This window comes from Octodon degus, unplaced genomic scaffold (genome assembly GCF_000260255.1).
Source record: "Octodon degus isolate 3935 unplaced genomic scaffold, OctDeg1.0 scaffold00147, whole genome shotgun sequence".
Taxonomy (NCBI): domain Eukaryota; kingdom Metazoa; phylum Chordata; class Mammalia; order Rodentia; family Octodontidae; genus Octodon; species Octodon degus.
Window position 1 is genome coordinate 7,049,439 of NW_004524723.1, and position 25,196 is coordinate 7,074,634.

General features: G+C 33.3%; 1 protein-coding gene across 1 annotated transcript in view; it reads right to left on the bottom strand.

Annotated features, from left to right (window-relative positions):
- The window catches only part of Stxbp5l (syntaxin binding protein 5 like), a gene marked incomplete at its 5' end in the record, with an annotated part of 350,429 nt that overhangs the window by 225,861 nt on the left and 99,372 nt on the right, over positions 1–25,196 (bottom strand). The window contains 2 exons of the mRNA XM_023702208.1: positions 14,679–14,802; positions 20,334–20,417. Of these exons, the coding sequence (XP_023557976.1) occupies positions 14,679–14,802; positions 20,334–20,417 (208 nt within the window). The remainder of the gene's footprint in view (positions 1–14,678; positions 14,803–20,333; positions 20,418–25,196) is intronic.

The following is a 25,196-nucleotide window of genomic DNA, read 5'->3' on the forward strand; positions in this document are numbered from 1 at the left end:
TTTGCTAGTGGATTGCTAGGGGTAATGGTGAATGGTACTATTCCTACTCCCACTCATTGACTTTTGGACCCATAAATCCCAGCTATGGGAGACACAGTGCCATACAGAGGACACTGATTCAAAGCCTGTAAGCCTTTTTAAATACCTTACCCCAGTCCTGAAAACTAGTGTCACCAAGCTGGAACTGTAACTGTGTCTTCAAAAGACCATTCCACCTTTCTATTAATCCAGCTGCTTCTGAATGGTGAGAAACATGGTAAGACCAGTGAATTCCATGAGAATGAGCCCACTGCCTCACTTCTTTGGCTGTAAAATGTGTTACTTAGTCAGAGGCAATGCTAGGTGGAATTCAGTGATGGTGGATAACGCATTCTGTGAGTTTACAAATGGTAGTTTTGGCAGAAGTGTTATGTGCAGCAAAAGCAAATACATATCTATATGGATCCATGCCAATGAGGACAAAATGCAGTCCCTTCCCTGATGGAAATGGTCCAATATGATCAACCTGCCATCAGGTCTCACGTTGATCATACTGGGGAATGGTGCCCTAGTAGGGACTCAGTGTTTGTCTGTTGCTGACATACTGGGCATTCAGCAGTGGCTGTAGCCAGATCACCTTTGGTGAATGGGAGTTCATGCTGAAGAACCCATGCAAAAACTCCATCCATGCCACCATGGCCACTCTTTTCATGGGCCAACTGCACAATGACATTGGTGGCTGAAGGAGGTTGGCCACTATCTAAAGAATGTATCATCTTAGCCATTTGATTATCAAAGTCCTCTTCTGCCAATAGATGTGAGTCTTCATGGGTTTATGCCCTACTACCAGTACCAAATTCTGTCACAGTTATTTTTCTCTCCTTTCTCTCCTACCTGACACCCAAAATTAATAGAAAAAAAGGTTTATTTAGCTCGCAGTTTATAGAGGTTTCAGTCCATTTTCGGGGGCTCCAAGGCAGAGTGGCACATGGAAAAGGGTGTCAGAAAACAGCAAGAGCAGAAAGGGAGGAGCAGCAGCAGTGGCAAGCCTCTCTCCCTTCCCTATATTGCATTCAGGCTACCCAGCACAGGGTGGGTGCAGCACTCACACCCAGAATGCCAGCATTGGATCATGAATTAATCACAAACTTTAAGATCCTGCCCCATGACTGCATGAGGCTTTAGGTGAACAAATAGATACAAACTATAGATACAAACCGTAATAGTAGTACAAAGGGAATGCTTTCATATGGGAATAGAAGATGTCAATAGGATTAGGTAAAGTTAAGAAAAACAATCGAGAAGAAATAGATAAAAGAAAAAAAGGAGAAAAGAAATTGCAGAGGTGAGAAGTGAGAGGTGAGAGAGACAGACACAGGTAGTTAAGAAAAACAATCAAGAAGAAATAGATGATAAAATAAAAAAGGAGAAAAGAAATTACAGAGGTGAGAGGTGAGACAGACAGACAGACAGACAGACAGACAGACAGAGACAGAGACAGAGACAGAGACAGAGAGAGAGAGAGAGAGAGAGAGAGAGAGAGAGAGAGAGAGAACTGGAAGCCTGTGCTCTGGCGGGGGGAAACAGGAAACAGGGTACCTGGGCAGGGGCCATGGCTGCTGGGAGATCCAGACAGACCTCAGAAGTGAGGCTGGAGTGAAGGGCCAGCTTTGGCTTTGTGTGCCCACACTGGTGCCAGATAGCCAGGCTGCCTCTTCCCTGATTGAACAGTGTGCACTGTTCACACTGTGGCAACTCTGTTGACCTGGCTGTACCCTTTTTCTTAATTCAGGCATATCAGAAACACATGGCATCAATCCTTCTGGGGTCAGAGGGACAAAAGCTCAAACAAGAAGACCCAATGTCAGGCTTACATCTTCCCCCAGCCAAGGGCCCCTGAACAGTAGTAAAGCAATTCTTTTCCAAATTGACCTTTTGGCCTAGAGATCATCTGAAGAGCTTCCCTAAGATACAGGAACCCATCCCAGACCTGTGTAGTCACAATTACTAGGGACACCTTTGATGGGTCTGAGGCTCCATAGTGGACATCAGACTGTCTCCCCCACATGAGAGTGTAGTGCTTCTGCTATGAGCTTTGGTTTCTGCTAAAGTGGGGCAGGATTTCTCCCTCCAAGGGGAGAAGATGGGAAGAATTATTAAATAATTTTTGGGAACAGTCTGGCCCATGCTAAGATGTTGAATGAATGTTTGATGGCTCTCTGTGGTGACAGCAATGAGTGTAGGTTCCCATCCCAGGCTGTGCTCTGGCTGCTTCTCACAGGCCCCTTGATCAGGCCCTGCCTGAGCTATTTAGGAAGGCTGGCCAGCTCTCATCTGCTATAGTGTGGCTGTAGGTGCTCCAAAGACAGGCCTGGGAGGGATAGACAGCATTTTCTGAATGAGACCCATTAGCATAGTATTAGAAATAAGTGTTGAATAAGATTGAGAAACAGTGAGTTTAAATGTGTTGTTTTGTGTTTTCTTATTATTACAGGAGCTCTCAGAAATTTTAGGATCCATATACACATACAGGTAATCTCTGTAAGGGCAGCTGTGATACAGAATTCCTCAGATTTAAGCCCAGGATGAGCATGCACCATAACTTAGAAGCATCCATTACTCCAAGGCTTGTGCAGGTGGAGGAAAGCATACAGGAAGGCTATAACTAAACATTTGGTCTTCAGCTTTCCCTGCTCCTTTTTACCCTCTCTCTGGTATTCATGTGGACTCCAGCCTGTCCTCACATCCTGTTTCCTTTTATGGTGTCATGTTCAAGGCAGAAACAGCACTTTCCCCAAATTAGAAAAGGTGCTAGGGCCATTGAACCTGTTTTATTCCTTTTTCTGGATATTGGATCCAGGGCCTTCACACTGACCTGTATCCCTAGCTCTTTTTATTTAACTTTTTATTTGAGATAGGGTCTTGCTAAGTCACTAAATTGCCCAGGCTGGGCTGGACCTTGTGATCCTCCTGCCTCCGCCTCCCAGAATGCTAGGATTACAGGTGTGCAACACTACTCCAACCTACTGGGTTCTATACAGCTCTACTCCAGGTAGATCTTAGAGGCAGGCCAGTACTGGCCCATAACTTCCATTAGGCCCAGGAGGGAGAATAGGGCCTACTTAGGACAGTCTGTTATGTAGCTGTTGGGCTTGGCTGAAATAGATACTGAGTCTCTAGGGACTGAAGAGATTCTCCCAGGGACAGGTGGAGGGGTAGCGCAGAGCAGAAGCTGAGTAGATAAAGAGATTCAATAGCAGACTCAGACCAAATACCCAGGACGGTGTCCTTAGGGAGCCTGGGGCCTTGAAAACATCACCCCATTTTCTCAGAGCCTCTTCCAAGACCCAGGCTCTGAGTTGGGCAAGAGGAAGAAAAAAGTCACCCAAATTACTTTGTGCTTTTATTTCTTGGCTCAAACACAGCGGTGCTTTTTTGGTTTTCAATTCTTGTCAACATTTTAAAATGTGCAAATTTCATATGAAAGTCCAGACTTCCAGCTTCTTTTGAAAAGTCAGATTTGGAAGTACAGGGTTTGCATTCCCTTTGATAGCGGGGGTCTGAGAAGGGGCTGCCTATTGCACCGGGGATACAGTCTCCTTTCTCAGCCCATCCCCTCCTGGTTCCATCCACCTTGTCCTACACTCAGGTTTCGGGTTTGAGAACCTGTTGGAAGATTTTGGACTTGTTTGCTGGCTCAGACAATTTGGACATTGTTGAAGAAAGGCTTTTATTGTTTCACCAAGGTTTTAAATGTCTCCAAGTCCCAATTAATCATTTCTTTAAAACAAACAAACAAACAACAACAAAACCAAACGTTCCCAGCACTGGGGAAGCTGAAGCAAGATAACTACAAGTTCAACACCAGATTGGCCTACAAAGTGAAACTGTCTCAAAGAGACAATAAATAATAAAAATTGTGTTAAAAAAGAAATAAGGGGAAAATGTTAATGGAAAAAGAGAAAAAAACATAGATAATTAAAAAAGAAAGAGATTACAAAGAGGCAGACAAAGGAAGATTGCCCAACTTCCACGAAACTGGTGAGAAAAACTGAAGAGGAGAGAGAGAAAAGATGCTCATATAGAACAAACAAACCCAAACAAATGAACAAAACCAAAAATAAACCAAAGGCAAAAAAGGAAAAGAAAACAAATTTCTCTGTGATTTCAAGCCTTTGGTTATGTTCTAGGGTCCATAATATCCAATTCTAGATATGTCCCTACTCTAGCTGGTAAAGAAAGAAGGTAGTCAGAGACCACATCTATGCCTAACCAAGTCATCAGCAAAAAAGTAGTAGGATTATAGTGAGTGTCAATTGTGAGATTTACAAATCTATAGAGATTCAGACTGAACCTGAGTTCTGGTCATTGGGGTGGGGCTTGGGCCACTTAGCATAAATAAAATTTTGGGCATCTCTTGCCAGCCCTGACTATGGCTTTCTGATGCCATGGATTTCTCTTGTGGCTATCCTAACACAATCACTATGGGAATATAGCAATGGGAACCTTGAAATAAAGCCAAGCCATGGCTGTTCTGAGTCCTGGTTTCATCTGGCTCCTCCCTAAAGTGGAATCCACCCAAGCACTCTCTAGGGGTTATGACAAATGCTTAGACAGGAGTTATTTACAAGCTGTTTAAGTACACAAAATCATTTGTTTCAACATTGTGTTTCTCTCTGAAGGAATTCCCTGTTTTCATCTTTTTTTAGAATTATCTTCCTTTCTCATGATCTATGAACCAATAATTTAGGAGAAAGTACAGATTGTCCTTTCTTTGTGTTATGTCCCTCCAATTTCTCTGTAGGTTCCAATTTTCCCACCATATCTTTTCTGAGTCTCAGAAATCCACCTCCCTTTTTCTTTTCTTCCTCAAGTTGTTATTTTTCAGTGTCTGAATTCCATTTCTTTAGGGGGACAATCTGTTGTTGTTTACTGGTCAGATATCTTCCCAGAAGTCTACCATTTGTATTATGCTTTTTGTTAACTGCAATTGTGATGCCTCCATCTTTGTTCTTTTTGGACAAGATTGTTATGGGGGGATTTTACTTCCATACAAATTTTATGATTATGTTTTCTGGTTCTAGGAAGACTTTCACTTGTGTTTTGATAGGCATTTTCACTGAATTTGTAAAGTCACTTGGATAGTGTGAACATTTTAGTATTAATTATTCTAACCCACAAACATGAGAGGTCTATTTCCTATTGTCTTCACCAATTTGTTTCATCAGCATTTTGTAATTATCACTACATTAGTCATTTACAGTAGACGTTGTTAAATTTATTCCTAGCTTTTAATGTTTTATTCTTGTGATGAATTTCTAGAAACTTGAATAAGATATCCCTTGCTGTAGATTCATTTTTGATCACAGCTAATTTGGAGTTCTATATGCTCACTTAACTGTATGCCAAAATCATATATTAAGGAAAGCCCATAAGAATGAAACTGACTTCTCAACACGAACACTCAAGTCAAGGAGAGCTTGGAGTGAAGAATTTCAAGCCAGAAAATAATCTTGAACCTGGATTGATGTACTTCATAAAACTACCTTTCAAAATTGATGAAGAAACAACATATTTCTGCAAAAAGGAAAACCTGTGGAAATTCATGAACACTAGACCAGCACTCCAAAATATTCTGAAGGACATTCTAGAAAAAGAGAACAAGGACTATATCTCCATGAACTCCAACAGAATAAATTCACCAGGAAAGGAAAACAATTAACGGAGGAGAGGGATGTAATAACATGATAAGGATAAGTCAATACGTATCAGTTATAACCATCAATGTAAATGATCTCAATTCACCAATCAAGATAAAGAGACCAGAAGAATGGATCAAGAAGAAAGATCCAACAACATGCTGTATATAAGAAACATGTTCAATTCAAAGAGAAATTCATAGGCTGAAATTCAAAGAACATAAAATAATCTTCCATGTAACAGGAACCCCGCCCAAAGCAGTGGTAGCTATTCTATTTGCAGAATGTAAAATTTAAGCCAAATCTGGTCAAAAGAGATAGGATTACTATATCCCGGTTAGGGGAAAGCTCTAAGAAGAAATAATAATCATAAATAAATATTCACAAAACACTAGTGCACTGAACTATGTAAAACAAATATTAACAGACATCAAAATAAAATAAGCACTAACACAATGATAGTGGAGGACATTAATACTCAACTTTCACAAATAGATAGGTCAACTAGACAAATAATCAACAAAGAAATATGAGAATTAAACCCAGCATGTGAACAACTGAACTTGGTAGATGTCTACAGAGTGTTTCACCCCAAAACCTCAGGATACACATTCTTCTCAACTGTACATGGGATATTCTTCAAATTAGGCTACATGCTATTTTATAGAAAATGCTTACCTAAACACAAAGAAATAGAAGTTACCCCATGAAGATCATAGCGCAATGAAATAAAACATCAATGGTAAAAGAAATCACAAGAATTTCATAAAAACATGAGAATTAAATAACATCCTCCTGAACAACCAATGTATCACCACTGAAATTAAATAAGTAATTAGGTAGTTTCTATAATTAAATGATAATGGCAATATGACATATTCAAACATATGGCACACAATGAAAGCAGTCCTATGAGAGAAATTTATTTTCAGTAAATATTCATATTAAGAAAACAGAACAAGAGGGGCCGGGGAGATGGTTCAGTGGAATGAGCGCTTCCCTGGCAAGTGCAAGGGCCTGAGTTCAAGCCCCGGTTCTGAAAAAAAAAAAAAAAAAAAAAAAAGAACAAGATCAGATAAACAACTAAATGTTAAACATGAAACTTCTAGAAAAAGTAGAGTTGGCCAAACCCAGCACTTGTTCAAGTGAGGATATTATAAACATCAGAGCAGAAATTAACAGAATGGAAACTAAGAAAACAGTCCAAAGAATCAATAAATTAAAATTTGTGCTCGCTTCGGCAGCACATATACTAAAATAAATTGAAATTTGGTTCTTTGAAAGATTAAATAAAATTGACAAACACTTAGCCAACCTTATCAGAAAACTTAAAAAAAGAGACTCAAATCCATGCAGTTAGGAATGAAAAGGATGAAATACAGGACTCTGTAGAAATCCAGATCATGTATACCTATTTTAAGAACTTGTATTCTAATAAAATGGACAGTGCAGCATAGATTTTTACATGCATAAGAATAAATCTGACTCAAGAAGATTAAAGAACTCTAAATAAAACATTATTAATGAAATTAAAGATATAATTTAAAACCTATTAGCAAAAAACAAAACAAAACAAAAAATGCCAGGCCCTGATGAATTCATTGCTGAATGCTAGAAGAAATTTAGAAAAGAACTAATATCATTACTTCTCAAACTATTTATTGAAATAGTAAGGGAAGTAATATTTCCAAATTCATTGTGGATGCAAGCATTATACTGATACCCAAATCAGAGAAGGATCCAACCCAAAAAGAGAACTATAGACCAGTCTCCCTAATGAATCTGGATACAAAACTCAGTAACATAATGTGAAACAGAACGCAACAAATCATCAAGGAGACTATATACCATGGCCAAGAAGGATTATACCTAGGACTTCAGGATGGTACAATATGTGTAAATGAATAAAATGGAAAGCCATTACTTGCTCTTGGATAGGAAGAACCAATATACTCAAAATGCCTATACTTCCAAAATTGTTAAAAAAATGTAAGGCATTAAGATCAAAATTCCACCAGCATATCTTACAGAGCTAGAGGAAACTATTCTAAAGTTCATGAAAGACCTAGAATAGCAAAAGAAATTCTGGGCAATAAAGGCAAGGCAGGAGGCATCACAATCACTGACTTGAAATTATACTATGAAACTACTGTGATAAAAAACTGGAAAAAAAAAAACCCAAAACAAACAGATCTGAGGATTAGTGGAACAGGTTAGAAAATGCAGAAACAACTTCATGAATAGTCAATTTATCTTTGACAAAGATGCAAAACATATTCACTGAAGGAAAGATAGCCTCCTTAAAAATGGTGCTCGAAAAAAATGCTACTGGAAAAATGGGATTTGCATATGCTGAAGATTGAAACTAGACCATTATTTTTCCCCATACACTGAACTAAAACTGCAAAGGATCTATAAATATTAAAACAGAAAGACAAAATCTGCTAGAATACAGAATAGGTAGAACTCTTGTACATACTGCTTTAGGCAAATTCTATGAACAAAACTCAATTGTATGAGAAATATTACAAAAAATCAACACTTAGGATCTCATTAAAAAGCTTTTGCATAGCAAAAGAAACGACAAACAGAGTAAAGAGACAACCCATAGAGTGGGAAAAAATTACCAGCTGATCCTCAGATAAAGGACTAATATCTAGAATATATAAAGAATTAAAAATATCAGCCTCCCTCAAATTTAATGACCCAATCAAAAATGGGAACCTGTAATGAATAGAACCATCTCACATGAAGTACAAACAAGTATCTAAATAAATGAAAAAAATGTTCAACATCACTGGCCATTTAAGGTATGCAAAATAAAATAACAATGAGATTTGATCACACTCTGGAGGGGATGGCTATTATGAACAAGCCAACAAATAAGAAATTCTGGTGGGGATCTGGGCAAAAAAGAACCTTTTCTATTGTAGGTGGTAACAGATTGGTGTAACCATTGTGGAAATCAGTGTGGAGATTCTTCAAATAGCTAGGATTAAAGGTTTCATTTCAATCAGCTATTCCCTTCCTTGATATTTTCCCAAAATAATTAAAAGAATTATACCAAAACTATTTGTACAGCCATACCCATGTTCATAGTGGCACAGTTTGTAATATCCAAATCTTAAAAACAACTCCAATGCCCATCCACTGATGAACAGATAAAAATGTAGTTTTCTTATACAATGGAATATTACTCTGCCACTAAGGATATATTCAAGACAGTTCTGGTAAAATGATGCATCTTAAGACATACTCCTAAATGAAATAAACTGAACACACATATGTAAATACCACACAATTTCTCTGGTTCAGAAAACAAAAGGGTAAAGACCAAAAATACATATTGTGAAATGGGGAAAAAAAGTTCAAATGGAGAGGGGAACAATGGAGGGGTAAGGTAGTAAAGGGGAAGGAAACAGGAAAAAATTTTAAAATGAGAAAAAAAAGAAAAATTGGAATGAAAGCTTTTGTAATTGGAGAGGAGAGGAGGGGTTAAAGGGAAGGTAGAAGAATGGAGAAAAAAATTTATATACAGGTACAAATGTGATCATTATGTATATCTAAAACATACCAATAAAACCTGATATAATAAGAAATACAATTCTATCAAAAATGGCCTTTAATAATTAAGAAAAATCAGGCCATACTTCAAAATTGTTATACAGATTAAATGCAATTCTGATGAACATACCATTAGTATACCTCACAGAGCTAGAGAAAACATTCCTAAAATTCATTTGGAATCAAAGAGACCCACAAAATCAAAAGAAATTCTGGGAAACAAAGGAAAGGCAGGAGATATCACACTCCCAGACCTGAAATTACACTATAAAGCTACTGTGACAAAAACAGTATGATACTGGCATAGAGACAGTTCTGAGGATCAATGAAACAGACTAGAGGATACAGACACAACTGCAAACACACTCAGCTACTCTATCTTTGATAAAGTGGCCAAAATGCTCACTAGAAAAAAGACAGCCTCTTTAATAAATAGTGCTGCAAAAACTGGCTTTCCACATGCCACAGGCTAAAACTAGACCCATGACAATCACCATGTGCAAAACTACAGTCCAAATGGATCCATGATTTAAATATTAAAACAGAAACACTATATCTTCTGAAGGAAAATGTAGAATCTTCTGAAGGAAAATGTAGGTAGAAATCTTTTTTTTTTTTTTTTTTTTTTTTTTTTTTTTTTTTTTTTTTCGGAACCAGGGATTGAACTCAGGTCCTTGCGCTTGCCAGGGAAGTGCTTATTCCACTGAGCCATCTCTCTGGCCCCATGTAGGTAGAAATCTTAAAGACACAGGGAAAGATAGAGAGTTCATGAACTAAAACCAACTGCACAGGAAATATTTCCAAGAATCAACAGCTAGGATCTCATGTTTCTGAAAAGTTTCTGTACTTCAAAGTAAATCTCAAACAGAGTGAAAGGAAAACCCACAAACTGGAAAAAATTATATCTCACTGTCTCTCCAACAAAGGCCTTCTAGCTAGAACATATAAAGAATTTCTTAAAAACTCATGTCCCCAAATTCAAAGACTCAATCTAAAAATGGGCATCTGAGATAAATATACACTTCTCAGAGGAAGAAATACTTAAGTAAATATGTGAAAAAATGTTCAACATCATTGGTCATTCACAAAATGCAAATCAAAGCAATACTGAGATTCCATCTCACCCCAGAAAAAAATTGCTAACATCAAGAAATCAGTCAATAACAAATGCTGGGGGGCTGTGGAGGAAAAGGAACCATTCTGCACTGTTGGTGGAAATGCAAACTGGTACAATTACTACGGAAATCAGTGTGGGGATTCCTTCAAAAGCTAGGATTAGATATCTGATTCAAGCCAGCTATTCCTGTCCTGGGTATTTCTTCAGAAGGACTGAAAACCTTATAACATAGCTATATATATGCACCCATGTTTATGGCAGTGCAATTTGTCATAGTTAAATCCTGGAGACAATTCATATGCCTATTAACTGAAGAATGGAAAAAGATGTGGTACATTTATCCAATGGAGTATTATTCAGCTGTGAAACAGAATAAATTTGAGTGTTTTGTCAGTAAATGGATGCAACTAGACACCATACTCTTAAGTGAAACAAATCAGACTCACGTGTGCTAATATCAATACTGTCTTCTTAGTGTGAGATTCTAAAGGAGAAAATGAAATCTGAAGGGTACAATAGATAACTGGGCAAAGGGAATGAACTTACTAAAAGGAAAGTTACTGAGTGGAGGAGGACAGGAGAGGGAGTAGGGGAAAGAGATATTCTATGTACGTAAGCACGATGGTTTGGAAACTGTACTGTGCCTTTCTGCTGATCTATACAAAGGTGCAGTTAATACTTCATTTGTTTTGTCTCCTTTTTCAATTGTTTGTACTTCTCTTAAAGTCTTATACACTTATTTGCTTTTTCTTTGTTCTAATTTTACTTGTACATACCTGGTAATATGAATAACTTGGTAGAAAACAACACTATATATTATAACGAATACTGTGAAATTCATATTATCTTAAGTGAAATTCTGTATCTCTTGTAATGTTTTGATTTAATTATAATTTGTACTCTATAGAATAAAAACATAAAAAGAAGAGAAATCAGAGCACAAATGAAAACTCATTGAAGGTCTATCTCATGCAAATTAGAATGGCTATTGTAAAGAGTACAAAAGCAACAAATATTTGAGGTGATATGTGGAAAAAGTATCCTAAGACATTGGTAGAATGTAAACTTATATAGCCATTATAGAAATTAGTATGAGTTTCCTCAAAATATTAGAAGATATATGATTTGATCAATTATATCACTCTTTGGTATATACCTGTATTTAAAAGAATGAAAGTCAGCATAGTATATAAATACCTTCATGCACTTTTGTTTTCCATTACAATTCAAAGATAGCTAAGATAGTACACAGCTTGGAGCAATCAACAAATGAATGGGTGAAGGAAATATAACATATATACACAATGGGGGTATTATTCAGGAATAAAGAACAAAATCATGTTGTTTATAGGAAAATGCATCATATTCACTTAAATAAGCCAGGTTCAGAGACAAATATCACATCTTTTTATCTTAAATATAGAATATAATAAAGGTGACATGAAAGCAGAAAGGACACTGTTAAAGAAAAGTGAAGGATTTAGGAAGGTACAAGGAAGGAATTATAGGAAAGGAATTAAAACTGAGGTATATTTTAGGCGTGTGCAAAAATGCCAAAATAAAGCTTATTTTTCTTTATAATATGTGCTAAAATTGCACATGATTACTTGAAGTTGAGTCTGAATGACAGGTATGCTATTCAATAAATTTCAATATATTTAAACTTTTATGTAATAAAACATTATAAAAGGAATGAAGAAAAAGATTAGATATACATTAAGAAAGCTAGCTAAATTCATTTCCTCTAGATACTAAATACAAAATAATAAATAAAATTCAAAAAGAAATTAAAATAAATACAAAAGAATGTTGAAAATGTTTTTCCTCTAAATAATATGCATGCATAGTAAGAGCAAAAACAAAATATGTTTAGGTATATCAAGTGATAACTATAACATAGAAGACAGTGGGGAAAGATAAAGAGACTGAATAGTTACAAGACTTCAATATTTTATGTGAATTGTTATGATTTTAGTTCTAACAGACCTGGAGTATTTAAGGAAGTATGCTGCAACCTCTGGAGCAACTGAGTAAAAAGTAAAGATTAAAAACAATCATATGTAAACTCAAATGGATTTTTTTAAAAGAATACAATAAACAATACAGAATTTCAAAACAAGATGACGGGATATTAACAATGGCTATTATATTGCATATTGTTGTTCTCAAAATAGTTGTTCAGATAACCACCTATAGGTATTCAAAATTGATCAAACAATATAAGCACTAACTGTTCCTTTCAATTAACTAATGGAAATTAGAAGTACAATTATCTTAGCTATCTTGTGTGTGTGTGTATATGTATTTTTTCCCTTCTTTTTTTTTCTCCTTTCCTCCATCCCTGTTGTTCTCTCCTTCTGAGCTGTTTTTTTCCCTTTCACAATATCTATTGTACACACTAAGACTGAATTAAAACTGGAGTCAACTATATGCTTCTTATCAGAAAGCTAATTTCTCCCCACAGCCTTGTCAGTATTTTTAAAATTAAAAATACTAAAATAATTTAAAACAATACAGAGAAAGTAATTAAATTATTGAAAAGAAAAACAATAATATGATACAACTGACCATAAGTAATAAAACAAGAGGTCTATATTCTACAATTTCAGTAATTGCACTTAATATTAATGAACTAATCACTCCAACACTAAGACTGAATTAAAACTGGAGTCAACGATATGCTTATCAGAAACCTAATAGACACCCAATAACAAAACCTCAGAACAATGAGCAAAAATTGTAGAATTAAGTTAAAAATAGGCAAATCTATAATATTAGGAAATTATAATGCTACTATCTTAATAATTGGTAGCACTAGATAAGTATCAGTAAAAATCACACAAAGTTGAATATGTGCTTTTACACACCTTTACCTATTTGTTAATAAATGTAAATCAGAAGTAAACAGAATTATGAGATAATACATTTTAATAGAAAAATTAACTCATTTTTCTTGAAATTTTAACATCAAACTAAAAACTAGCAAAATTGTTATCTATACAAGTTCAATTTTAAATTTGACCTTAATAAGGAAGTGTACATTCTTCTTAAGCACCCTTAGAATGTTAATGGCAATTGGCTATCACTTAATTATAAAGCAAATCTCAGTACATTTTCTAGAACTAGTATCATATTACATCCTCTGGCTATAACTTCAGAATCCATTACAAAAAATGTTTAGATATTTGAAAATATCTATCTAACTCATGTGTCAATGAGGAATTATAATAGAATATAGAAAATACCTCATATTTATTAATAAAATTATATAACATTAATGAAAATATATAAGCATTGAAGATACAGCTAAAATGGCATTTAGAGAAAATTATTATTCTAGAAAATAAAAGTAGCTAGTACAAAAAGAAATAAATATACTCAAAGAATACAAATAGATATATATTGGCTGTTTCTACTGTCAAAATCATTAGTACTTCCTCTTTAACTATAATAGGGTGAAGTAATAGGAATGTAATCTGACTTATATGTTACAAAATGCTTAGATGTTCATGTTTACAACAACATGTGAATAGAGCTTCACTTCAACAAGAATTATAGAACACAAACTAAACTTATAAAGATTAATGTTGTCAACATATGAAAGTGTTAAGTGTTAAGAAATGCTCAGAAATTGAAAGCAGAATGTGTCATTAACTGTTAGGTTTTGACCTTTCTGTACTGACAATAACCAATGTTACGAGGAAAACATGTAATTCAGATAATCACCAACGTTATCTGAAATAATCTGATTATCTGAATCACATATATTGTTAATACATCTGAATTTTTAATCTCTTCAATATACACATTTAATATAAATCCTTTCTTTTGATTTAAATCCTCTCCAATGTGAAGATAAAAAGATAAATAAAACCTATGGTTACTAATATAGTCCTCACAATTTAGTTGAATAAAATAGAAATAAGTGGATGAATGTCTTGTTCTAAAAAACAAAACAGCACAAATATTATAGAAAATAGACCAGAAATTCAGATTAATACAGTTCGATTCTCAGTTCCTCTTCAACCATTGAAACTGTCTTAATTTCCTACATATTATTTCTTCTACCTTAGAAGAGGTCCATTATCAACCATCATTATCTAAATTTTGACTGACAATATGTCTAAGTGTTGCTCATATATAAGGACATGAGTAGGCAGAAAAAAATTAAGTACAGAATTTGGGGCATAGTATAGGAAGTGGAAGGAGATATTTGGCACCAGAAACCTTTTTCTGTCATCCATACTAATACCACCACCTGTAATTTGTCAAGGCAGTATAACTCTAATATTCATTTCTCTTCAATGTATACATCTTACCATGTGGAATTGTTGTCTGGAAAGGGCGAGTTGGGCTTTTCAGGTTCCATAATGTCAAGCTACCATCTGAATGGCTGCACATGAACTGTTTCCCCTCATGATGCCAATCAATTGAATGGATTGCCTAATAAAATAATTGAAAATAAGTTAAAAAGGAAAAGTAGATATATCATTCCATATTCTGAAAGAAAAAATATTTTAAAATTATTGCATGACTAACATGAAAGAAACATTTGTTCTGAACTGTCTTTGGCTTCAGTCCTCTACAGGGTTCAATCCTCTACAAACTCATCTCCTAAGATAATGAAAACTAAATTTTCTAATATTTATTTACAAGGTGTTCAATGAAATTCTGTCCTTCCTGTATCCTGTGATGCTTGTTTGAAAACTTATTTACATAGAAAACAACTATTAAAGATAATTTCTTGCAAGCTAGATTCATATTTATATTTAAGATAACCAAATTTGAAAACATCTCATAGCTACATCTGTAGGCAACCTAGATGTTACCAAAGTTTTATTAAATAATTTATTTATAAATGCCAGACTCACAATATGTATTTAACCCTACAAATATTATTTTCCCCAGATAATATATAGTGAAATAAGCCTAGAGAGGTTAATATATTTTCTTAAGTCATAAATCTCAAAGTACTGTATTGCTTTTACATGCTATTTAAACTGATTCAAAGCAAAAGAAGGTTGAAGGATATTAATGCTCAATAGTTTTGAGTTAGATAAGGCTCAAAAGTAATTTTTCTATGTTCCAACTTATATATTCTCAGTGCCACCATGACATGCTACATAAAGTATATACTCAAGAAATATCTGTTTAATGAATAAGTGTCAACATCACACATAAACATATTTAAACCCTTCTTATTCTTTATAAATAAATTATTTAATAAAACTTTGGTAACATGCTAAATACAATGAGAGAAGTTCTAGTAGACAAAAAAGCAGAATAGGTTTATTTAACATTATTTTTTAATGGAAATTCAGTGCTGGAAGGATGGATGTAGTTGAATACTTAACATACTATTGTGAACTCTTAACAAATACACACATATACACATACACATATGCATATTTTTATATGTGTGTTTATGTGTGTGAGAAAAATTCTCAAAAGTGCTACTGAATTTACAGATAATCGATGGGTATAGTAATCATTAAACATACAATAAAGAATATCAGATATAATCAGTGCTTCAAAAGATAAATAAAATTTGATTGAATAGAAAAAGCAACATGAAATATATAAGTTTTTGGTTTTTTGTTATCCTTACTTTCAGTACTATACAGAGAAAAATTTTGCCAGTCTCCAGCAGAGGCAGTTAGAAGTAAAATACTCTTCAATGTCTTATCCTCTGCTTATTTATTTTTCCTTTCTCTGATGGTTCATAAGAAATTTTATTTCTTTTTCCTTGTTCTCTGTTAACTTTGATAACCTCAGTCAATGTAAAGTTCTCTCATGTTACTTTGCCACCAAAAGTGGAGGAAGATAAAGCACCCCCAACTCAAATACCGCTGCACTCGGACCAGCCAAGCTTCCCCAAATCTAAAAGTTCATCCTATCCCTCTAAATTTGTATTCACTGAGGAGAACAGTCATGAAAATTATAAATTCTACAAGAAAACGAAAGTATTACTGTAAATGAAGCATAATGTAGTACTGATAAATGGGCAGGTAGAATCAGATTGTTAAGAGAGCAGGATGTCAAGTAGCACATACCTAGGAATTTGGATTGACTTACATTCTTTTCTTTAAAGAAGGCCTTAATGGGTTTACTGAAAACCAAAAATTATACAACTAATTTAAAAATCTTAAATTAACAAAAAGTTTTATTGTACATAAAACTTTGAAAGGTTAAAACACTACTCATACTTAGTCAATTCAGTGGCTGTGCCTTTTCTTGAAAATGAAAAAGACAAAAACAAACAAACAAAAAGGAAACCAGAAATCTAGTTACCACTATGAAAAAGGAAACGTAGCAGTTTCTCAAAGAACTAAAAAGTTTTCTTTATGCCAAACTATGAAAGATTTCTCTGTGAGACATTATTTAAGAAATACTAATAATGATAGAAAAAATTCACAGCTAACATGGAAGTAATCTCTCACAACTATTTCTGAAAAGAGTATTGGATTTCAAAAAAAAATCTTAATTCATCAGTGAATACTCACTAGAGGGCTAACTAGATAGCCTACTACTTTATAGTGCCCAAGGAATTAATAAAATTTTGTCTAAAAGAAGAGGCAAGGAGGGAGCTCATGATGAGGAATTGGTAGGAGCAAAGGCTTGGAGGTAAAAATAAATGGCATGTTCAGAAGATAGTTGAGTACTAGGTCTGAAATGTGGGGAGTATGTAAAAGGAGGTAAATTAAAAGAAAGAGCACCAGGACTTAAAAATCATAACAGCGAATATGAACTTTGTTGCCAACTGTGAGTCTTTCAATGATTCTGAGACAGAAGATTACATGATCTATGCTTTAAAATAATAATCATGTTAGCAAAGGATATATTAAACTGGTAATATGTCACAGGAAAGACAATTAGTTAAAAAGTTACCTAGGCAATATAAGAATCAAAGAGTACAAAACTGATTGCATACAATATATGAAGGAGGATTCTTCACATATTATTCTTAAGGTTCTATAGAAATTAATAAAAAAATCTTACAACTCAAAGAGAACACAGAAGAAGGTTCAGGTTTAAAACAATAAATTCATTACTAAGGTGATATTTATCCAAACTTATAGAACAGATAGTTACAGATTGATCCTAAATCTCAGGAATGAGAAAAAAGCTAGAGATGTACAGATATTAAATGTATATGCATAAAACTAACATTTTAAATGATGGCAGATGATATAAATATAAATGCAGACTGAAGGAGAAAAGAAAAAAGAATGATGACATAGTACTCTGAAGAGTATCTATAATTTTTGTTTACTTGTTTTTAAAATAGAATCTCACTATGGTTTCCAGGTTTGCCTAAAATGCCTAAGATCAAACAATCCTCCCACCACTGGCTCTTGAGCAGCTGGAGCTATAGGCATGCATCACTGAATTCAGCTTGAATATTTCTATAATATAAAGGAAAGCTAAGAGAAAATTCTGTGATAGAGAAGAGAGGCATGATAAATGAAACAGAAAGACAGAGATGCAAAGAAGAAATTTTAAAAGGCTGAGCTAAAACTACAGGTTTAATGGGGAATTTAAATACCGGGGGGGGGGGTCACTGTAGATAATATTGAGGACAGTACTGACTTATTATGAGAAGTCATTTTAGATAGCAATTATAGATGATTTCTAGATATGAGAGGCAAAGTGCTGAGGAAAATCTAAAAGTTTATATAATAAAGTGAAGTTTCTGACAATCTAATATTAAAATAATAGGATATAGAAGAATTAAAGTAGTCAAGTAGATTATAAAATTATAAAAATATAAATCAACATTTAAAATTATTCATAAGCATAAATTAGGTGTATGATTGTACTCTACTGACTAACATAGGCTGTTAATAATCCTTATTTTAACATTTCACCACAAAAGTAGTTTTCAACACTTTTTTTTTTTTTTTTTTTTTTTTTTTTTGGTGGAACCGGGAATTGAACTCAGACCCTCGCGCTTGCCAGGAAAGCGCTTATTCCACTGAGCCATCTCTCCAGCCCCCCTTCAACACTTTTAAGGTTGGAAAACTTCTATACATGTTAAGCCATAGGAAAGCTAGATAATTCAGCATTTTACCCCAGCTTTCTTATTAGACTTCTTCACTTTGATTCCACTTGGCAAAGATTCAAGTTGTATTTGGACTTTTGTTTTGCTGCTACTTTTGAGAAAGGGAGCAATGTCTATACTCATCTTTATTTTTGTGTTTTTAACAAAAAAAATTTTCTAACTTAGCTCCAAAGATCTCTTTTCTTTAGGATTCAAGATGCCCTAAAAATTCATCAAAATAAAAGATAATTATAATTAAAAAGTTAAGCATCAAAAAAAAAGAAAAGGAAAAGAGATCTGTAGAGGAAAAGAATCACATTCTGGGTAAGCCATTATGTATGTGCATATGTTTATGCAAGGGATGTTCTTCTATTTATTTTACTTGTGCCTTAAATTATTTGGTGACCCTCTCCTATAAGAGTAGATATTACTCCTTACTATCATTCTCTGCTTCTATAATTTTTCAAGCCAAATCACATTCTGGGTAAGCCAAATCACAATGTGTAAATATTTTTAAATATGTATTCCAAATAAACACAAAATTTGTATCTATTTCAAAACTTACTATTTTAATATTTTAAGTTGAAATCAATAAGCAATAAATGTATTTTAAATTAATATGAAGAATATACTCATGACCAAATTTCCAAAATATCATTTACTTCTAACTCAATTATCTTACGTATAGCAAAAAATGTTATATAAGGTCATCGCTAAGAATGTTATATAAGGTCATCACTAAGAATTGAATTATGAAGTTAATGAAATCCCTTATACCTTTAAGCACCCAAACCACCAAAATTTCGCTGATATAAAGGGTTGTAAAAAAACATGCAAAGCATTCTAGGTTGATAATACGTTTGTCTGGTGAGATCTTTTTTTCCAATGATAAAATGAGGAAGTGAAACGAAAGAAAAAGTATGGTTATGTATGTGCATATGTTTATGCAAGGGATGTTTTTCTATTTATTTTACTGGTGCCTTAAAATATTTTGTGACCCTCTCCTATAAGAGTAGATATTACTCATTACTAACATTCTCTGCTTCTATAATTGTTCAAGTTTCATAGTATAGATGTTTACTTTATTTCCACAGCTATATAAATGTTTCCCCCTTTCATCATTTACCTTTGCTTCATATCATTTACCTTTACTGTCTTCATATTAACTTCTTCTGAAAATGGAAATAATTAATTCTCTGGAATCAATCTCTGAAATAAAAGTGTCAACCAGGAGACTATTCCTTAATAAATAAGAGTTTGCTGCTTCTCTTAACTGGAAACCTAATCAGGTCTTAGTTATGGAAAATAAAAATTCACGATCTTACAGTTACTTAGTGAATGTACTTACAAAATCTTGCTTTATTCTGAAAAAGTAAGCATTAGAAAATATGACTTTTTAACCTGACGCAACCATTTTGCCATACAAAATAAATTTTCCAGGGCCGGGGAGATGGCTCAGAGGAATAAGTGCTGCCCTGGCAAGCGCAAGGGCCTGAGTTCAATCCCCATGTTCCACCAAAAAATAAATAAATAAATAAAATAATAAATAAATAAATAAATAAATTTTCTAAGGAAGGTATAAATAATGTTTCTTAAGACCTTATGGACAATAAACTGAGATCATAAGGAAAAACCTTACAGAAAAGAAAAAGTGCTGAGACAAAATTAGAGACAAGAATACCGCAAAAATGACACGACTCCAAGTATATAAAATGCAAAAACAAAAAACAAAGTTGGCAGTCAAGGCATAATGCTCACTCAGGAAAATAATCCAAAAATGAAACTTACATGAATAACAAAAAAGAGTGAGAGTCATGGGCTTAGAACCAGGTATAGTTTCCCAATGATTAATATACTGATAAAGTATAAATCTTACAAAAGAAAAATACACAAAGTGACAAAACTCTTTTCAAATACTTTAGAAGTCACTTACCTCATCATAATAAACTCTCAGTTCTGCTCTTTTAGATTTCAAGTCCCAGAATACTACAGTACCATTCTCATAACCTATTAGCAGCTGAAAAATATTAAAACAATTATTTGCTTAATGTTGATATTAAACAAGGTTCTAATAAAAATAATAAAATCATACCACATTATACAACTTTACTTATAATATCTATTTTTCTAGAACTGTTTTATGTTTTCTTTTTCTTTTTCTTTTTTTTTTTCCCTTTGGTGGAACTGGGGATTGAACTCAGGTCCTTGCGCTTGCCAGGGAAGCGCTTATTCCACTGAACCATCTCCCTGGCCCCATGTTTTCTTTTGTGGTCTTTTTGGGACAGGGTTTCACAACACAGTTCAGGGGGCCCTTGAACTTGCACCAATCTTCCTACCCCAGCTTCCTGAGTGCTGCAATTGTAGGCATGCACACTACACCTGGCTTAGAAATTTGATGTAAGTTTCCTACATTAAAATATTTTCATAGGATGGTTTATACAACTATACTGTGGATTTCTGCTGGCCTGTGAAAAGTGCAGTTAATAATTTGCTTTGTCTCTTTTTCTTCAATTCTTGGTCCTTTTTCTCTTAATTTCTTATATTTTTCTTTTTTCTTTCTTCTATTTTGCATGCATATATCTGGTAATATGAACAACTAATTTGAAGACAACACTATTCATTACAACAAATACTCTGAAATTCATATCATTTTACTTAGTGAAATTCTGTTATCATTTATAATTTTTCTGTTTTAATACTATTTAGTACTCTAAAAATTTAAAAAATTAAAAAGGTGTTTTCATCACAAAGAAATTGAGGAGACATATATGTCATATCAAACACCACATAATATCATATAAATATGTATACATTTATGGATAATTAAAATGGCAAATCAATTTTGCTTCAATATAAACATTTACTAATAAATATTATGCCTAATTCTAAAGAAAAATTAGGGAGGCATGTAAATATATATGACACAATACAAAAATAAGTGTAAAAATCAGATGAAAAGAATGAAATAGAAAGTGAAGATGAAAAGGGACCCTTAACCAATTATCAATACAGTAACTCAGTGTTATGCACTTAAAATATATGGCAAGAGATTTAGCTTCAAACTTCTTTATATCAAATCCTACATCCTTTACCATTAATTATCTTACACTAACAGCTGATAAACCCACCAAATTCATAAAATTATTCAAGAAATTCATATTTCTAAGACAATAATAAGGGTAATTTTAAAATATAAGCACTTGAGAACTAATAAAATTTTAATATTATACTATTAAAGCAATATATCACAATTTTGATGCTATAATATACTTAGAAATTAAATGACAATTTCAAATTTTGACAAAATTGAACTTCTTTACATACTAACTTAAGATAAATTTTTTTACACAAACATCAAAGATAAATATATATTCAAATATTTATTAAAATAAAATTCATATAGTCACAAACTTTAGTAAGATACATTTTAACTTCAATCTTTTTTACATACAGAAAGAAAATGAGTAATATAGTTTTTTCAAACTTGGAACCATATGTCATAGTCTTTTCCTAATATACTATTGTACTTCATGAAAATAAATATCTCAATGATAAAAGTTGTCTATAAAAATTAGTAATAGCATTGGTAAATCAGAATAAACTGAGCATCAGAATATCATAAATAGATAATTACATAATACTATGACACAAGAAATATGCCACTAAAATCACTCACAGAATGAAGGAAGAAATAAGCAGATCCTGACATTTAGGAGACATCAAATAAGGTTACTCTGTACTGATGGGGGATCAAGACCAAAGAACCCCACTACACAATCACATTTGTCCACACCAAAATATTTACAATGTCCAAGTCATAAATGATACATGTATAATTTTTTAAAGTCTCTCACAATATAAGTAACAAAAAAGCAAATGAATAGAATAACTTGTTCTTTATATTATCAGAATCAGTGACCCCTGAAGAAAAGCAGCTGTTAATTATTAAATTATTCAATAACAAAGGATCAAAATTATACATACTATATTCAAACCACAGTGATAATCAGAAGTCAGGAACAAAAACATTTTGGAAGCTAAAACACAGTTCTATTTAACTAATAGGCAAAGAAACAGCCTTAGCTAACTGTATGAAATAGAAGTAGTGAAAATACTTCATATTGAAACTTGTGGGAGACAGATTATCTTAAATACATAAGAAAATTAGAATTTTCAAGTGTTTCATGAAATCAGCATTTGACTTTATTTTTTTAATTTTATGCATTTGATACAAGGTCTTGCTATGCAACTCGGACTCGGTTGGCACAGGGCCAGCACAGCATGAGGTACCAGGGACTGAACTCCATTTCTTGTGCTTACCAGGTAGGCACTTAGATTGCTGAGCTATTTCCCCAGCTCAGCATTTTATTTTATTTTATTTTTTTAATTAATTTTATTGAGAAAGAAATAGCAATAAGACAGTTTCAAAACAGGTTAAGACAGTTACAATAATTAATACATTGCATATGGTTGTCTTCATAATAGTTATTCATAGTACAAGATGCAGACATGATATCATGTCTAAACAATATTAGTACAAATCTTTCTTCTCATTGAATTAAGAAAAAACAGCTGTATATCTAACCTAACTAATTTGTATATACAGATATATAATATTTTTACTACAAAATGGTCCTTCATTTATATCCCCCTTCTTTGTTTAGTTTTGTCAGAGATGGGTAATCCATTGCCATTCAAATATTATAGGTGCATGAATTCAGCCAAACAATTCAATATAGTCAAGTAGACCATAAGAGTAGTGGGTTATCTGCAGGACTGGCAATGTCAGAAGTTGTTGACTTGAGTCTATTCCAGCTCAGCATATTAATATGGCTTTATGTTTTATACCTCGTGTTTACATTTTTCTGCTGGTTGTTAAGATCAAAAAAAGCAAGACCTGTATAACAAAAAAATGTAACTTTTGTATCTGACAAGGTCAGTTAAGTCCCCTCAGGATTCACCCTGAAAGCATGTAGCAGTTTGTACATCTTTTGTCAGTGTCAGCCATGTGGATGAGTCACAAGGCCATTGCTTGACCATTTTGCTCTCTGTGAAAGCCTGAGAGAACGTTTTCTCTCTAGGTGACTCTCCTTAGGCACACCCTACATCATTGATCACTTTCCTCTGTGGCCTCATAATTCCCTGGAATGGAAAATTTGGGAGGTATTTGACTTTTAAATGTCAAGGAAAGAGTGAGTTTCAGAAAGAGAAACAATAATGAAACATAAATCAAGAATGTTTTTATATCTTTCATAAAGTTTGAAAGTTTTATATGGGCTCTTCTCTTCATTACCTCTTCCAAAAGAATATAGTTTCTATAATTTAATATGCAACATTCTAGGGCCAGAGAGATAGCTCAGTAAATAAGCGCTTGCCTGGCAAGTGCAAGGGCCTGAGTTCAATCCCTGGTTCTGAAAAAAAAAAAAATCTGAATTTTTTTTACTATTTGTATTTGTTTCAATGTGGATGCCCTTAGGTATTCAGAGGATATTATCTACTCTAAAATATAGGCTACTTTACTTCTTTTTTTCCAATTTTTATTCCTTTTGTATTTATCTAATTGCACTAGTAAAATATCTAATAGTGTTTAAGTAGTGGAGAGGGTAAGTATGTGTGGCTTCTTCCTCACTTCAGTGACAGGGCCTCTAGTGTTTCCTCATTAACTATCTGGAGTTCCTGGACTCTAAATATGAGAGGAAAAGAGGAAAAGGCAAGAGGGCTGTAACCAGTGGAAGAGAAAAGAAATCAAAGAAAAATGGAAGGAAAAAAAGGGAGGAAAAGATGGATTGCTTCATTTGATTAATATTCTATAATTTTCTTTTATTAGGTACTTAATTTTTAAATATGTTTAAATATTTAATGAGTTATAATGAAACATATCTATGAAATTACTACCAAAGAGTTAAATAGACAATTCAAGAAAAACAAAACAAACCATTCAGAAGCTTATTTCACATCCTTACCTGGTCAAGTAGCCTGTTTTTCTTTTTCAAAAGTAACCACTATCCTGATTTCTACCATAGGAAGCTATCGTTACCCTCTTTTCAATTTTATATAAGTGGAATTATACCTCATATATTATTCTGTCTTGATTTTATTTCTATTTTATTTTTTGAGGGTCACTCAGTTTCAATACTGAACCCATATTCCATTGTTTTTATGCCATAGTATATTTATTTTGTGATTAATATAATAATGTTGCCATGAACATAGACACCCTGTGTGCAAAGCATACCTTGGGGCATATTATGACTATCCAACGTTAATAGATGCTGTCAAGGTTTCCAGAGTGTTTTTACAAGTTTTCATTTACCCAATCTGCAATTCCAACTCCATCCCATCTTCTCTAATGACTAATATTATCATGATCAGCACAGTATTTAACAGAAGAGATATAGTGTAGTAATCTTTTGCCTCATTTCTGAGCACACCTGGAAATCTTTTATTAATTTGCCATTAAGAAGGTATTTTTGTAGCTTTGGTTAGATTCACCAAAGTTCAGATTCATGAATTTCTTTTCCTTGAGAACCAGAAGATTTTTATTATTAAAAAAACTCAAATTTCATTAAATACTTCTTGTGCATTTTTGTACTTCCTATTTCTGTTAATTTCCTAAAGGTCAAACTAAGTATACTGCTAGCACAAATGAAAAATTGGCTGTGATCCTTTGTACCTTCTCATTTATTCTTGATAAGATTTGTCAGCAATTCATTAATTTTGTCAGTGTTTTCAAAGAAAAAAATTTGTTATTGCTAATATTCTAAAATTTTCCTATTCTTTTAATTTCTCATATCTT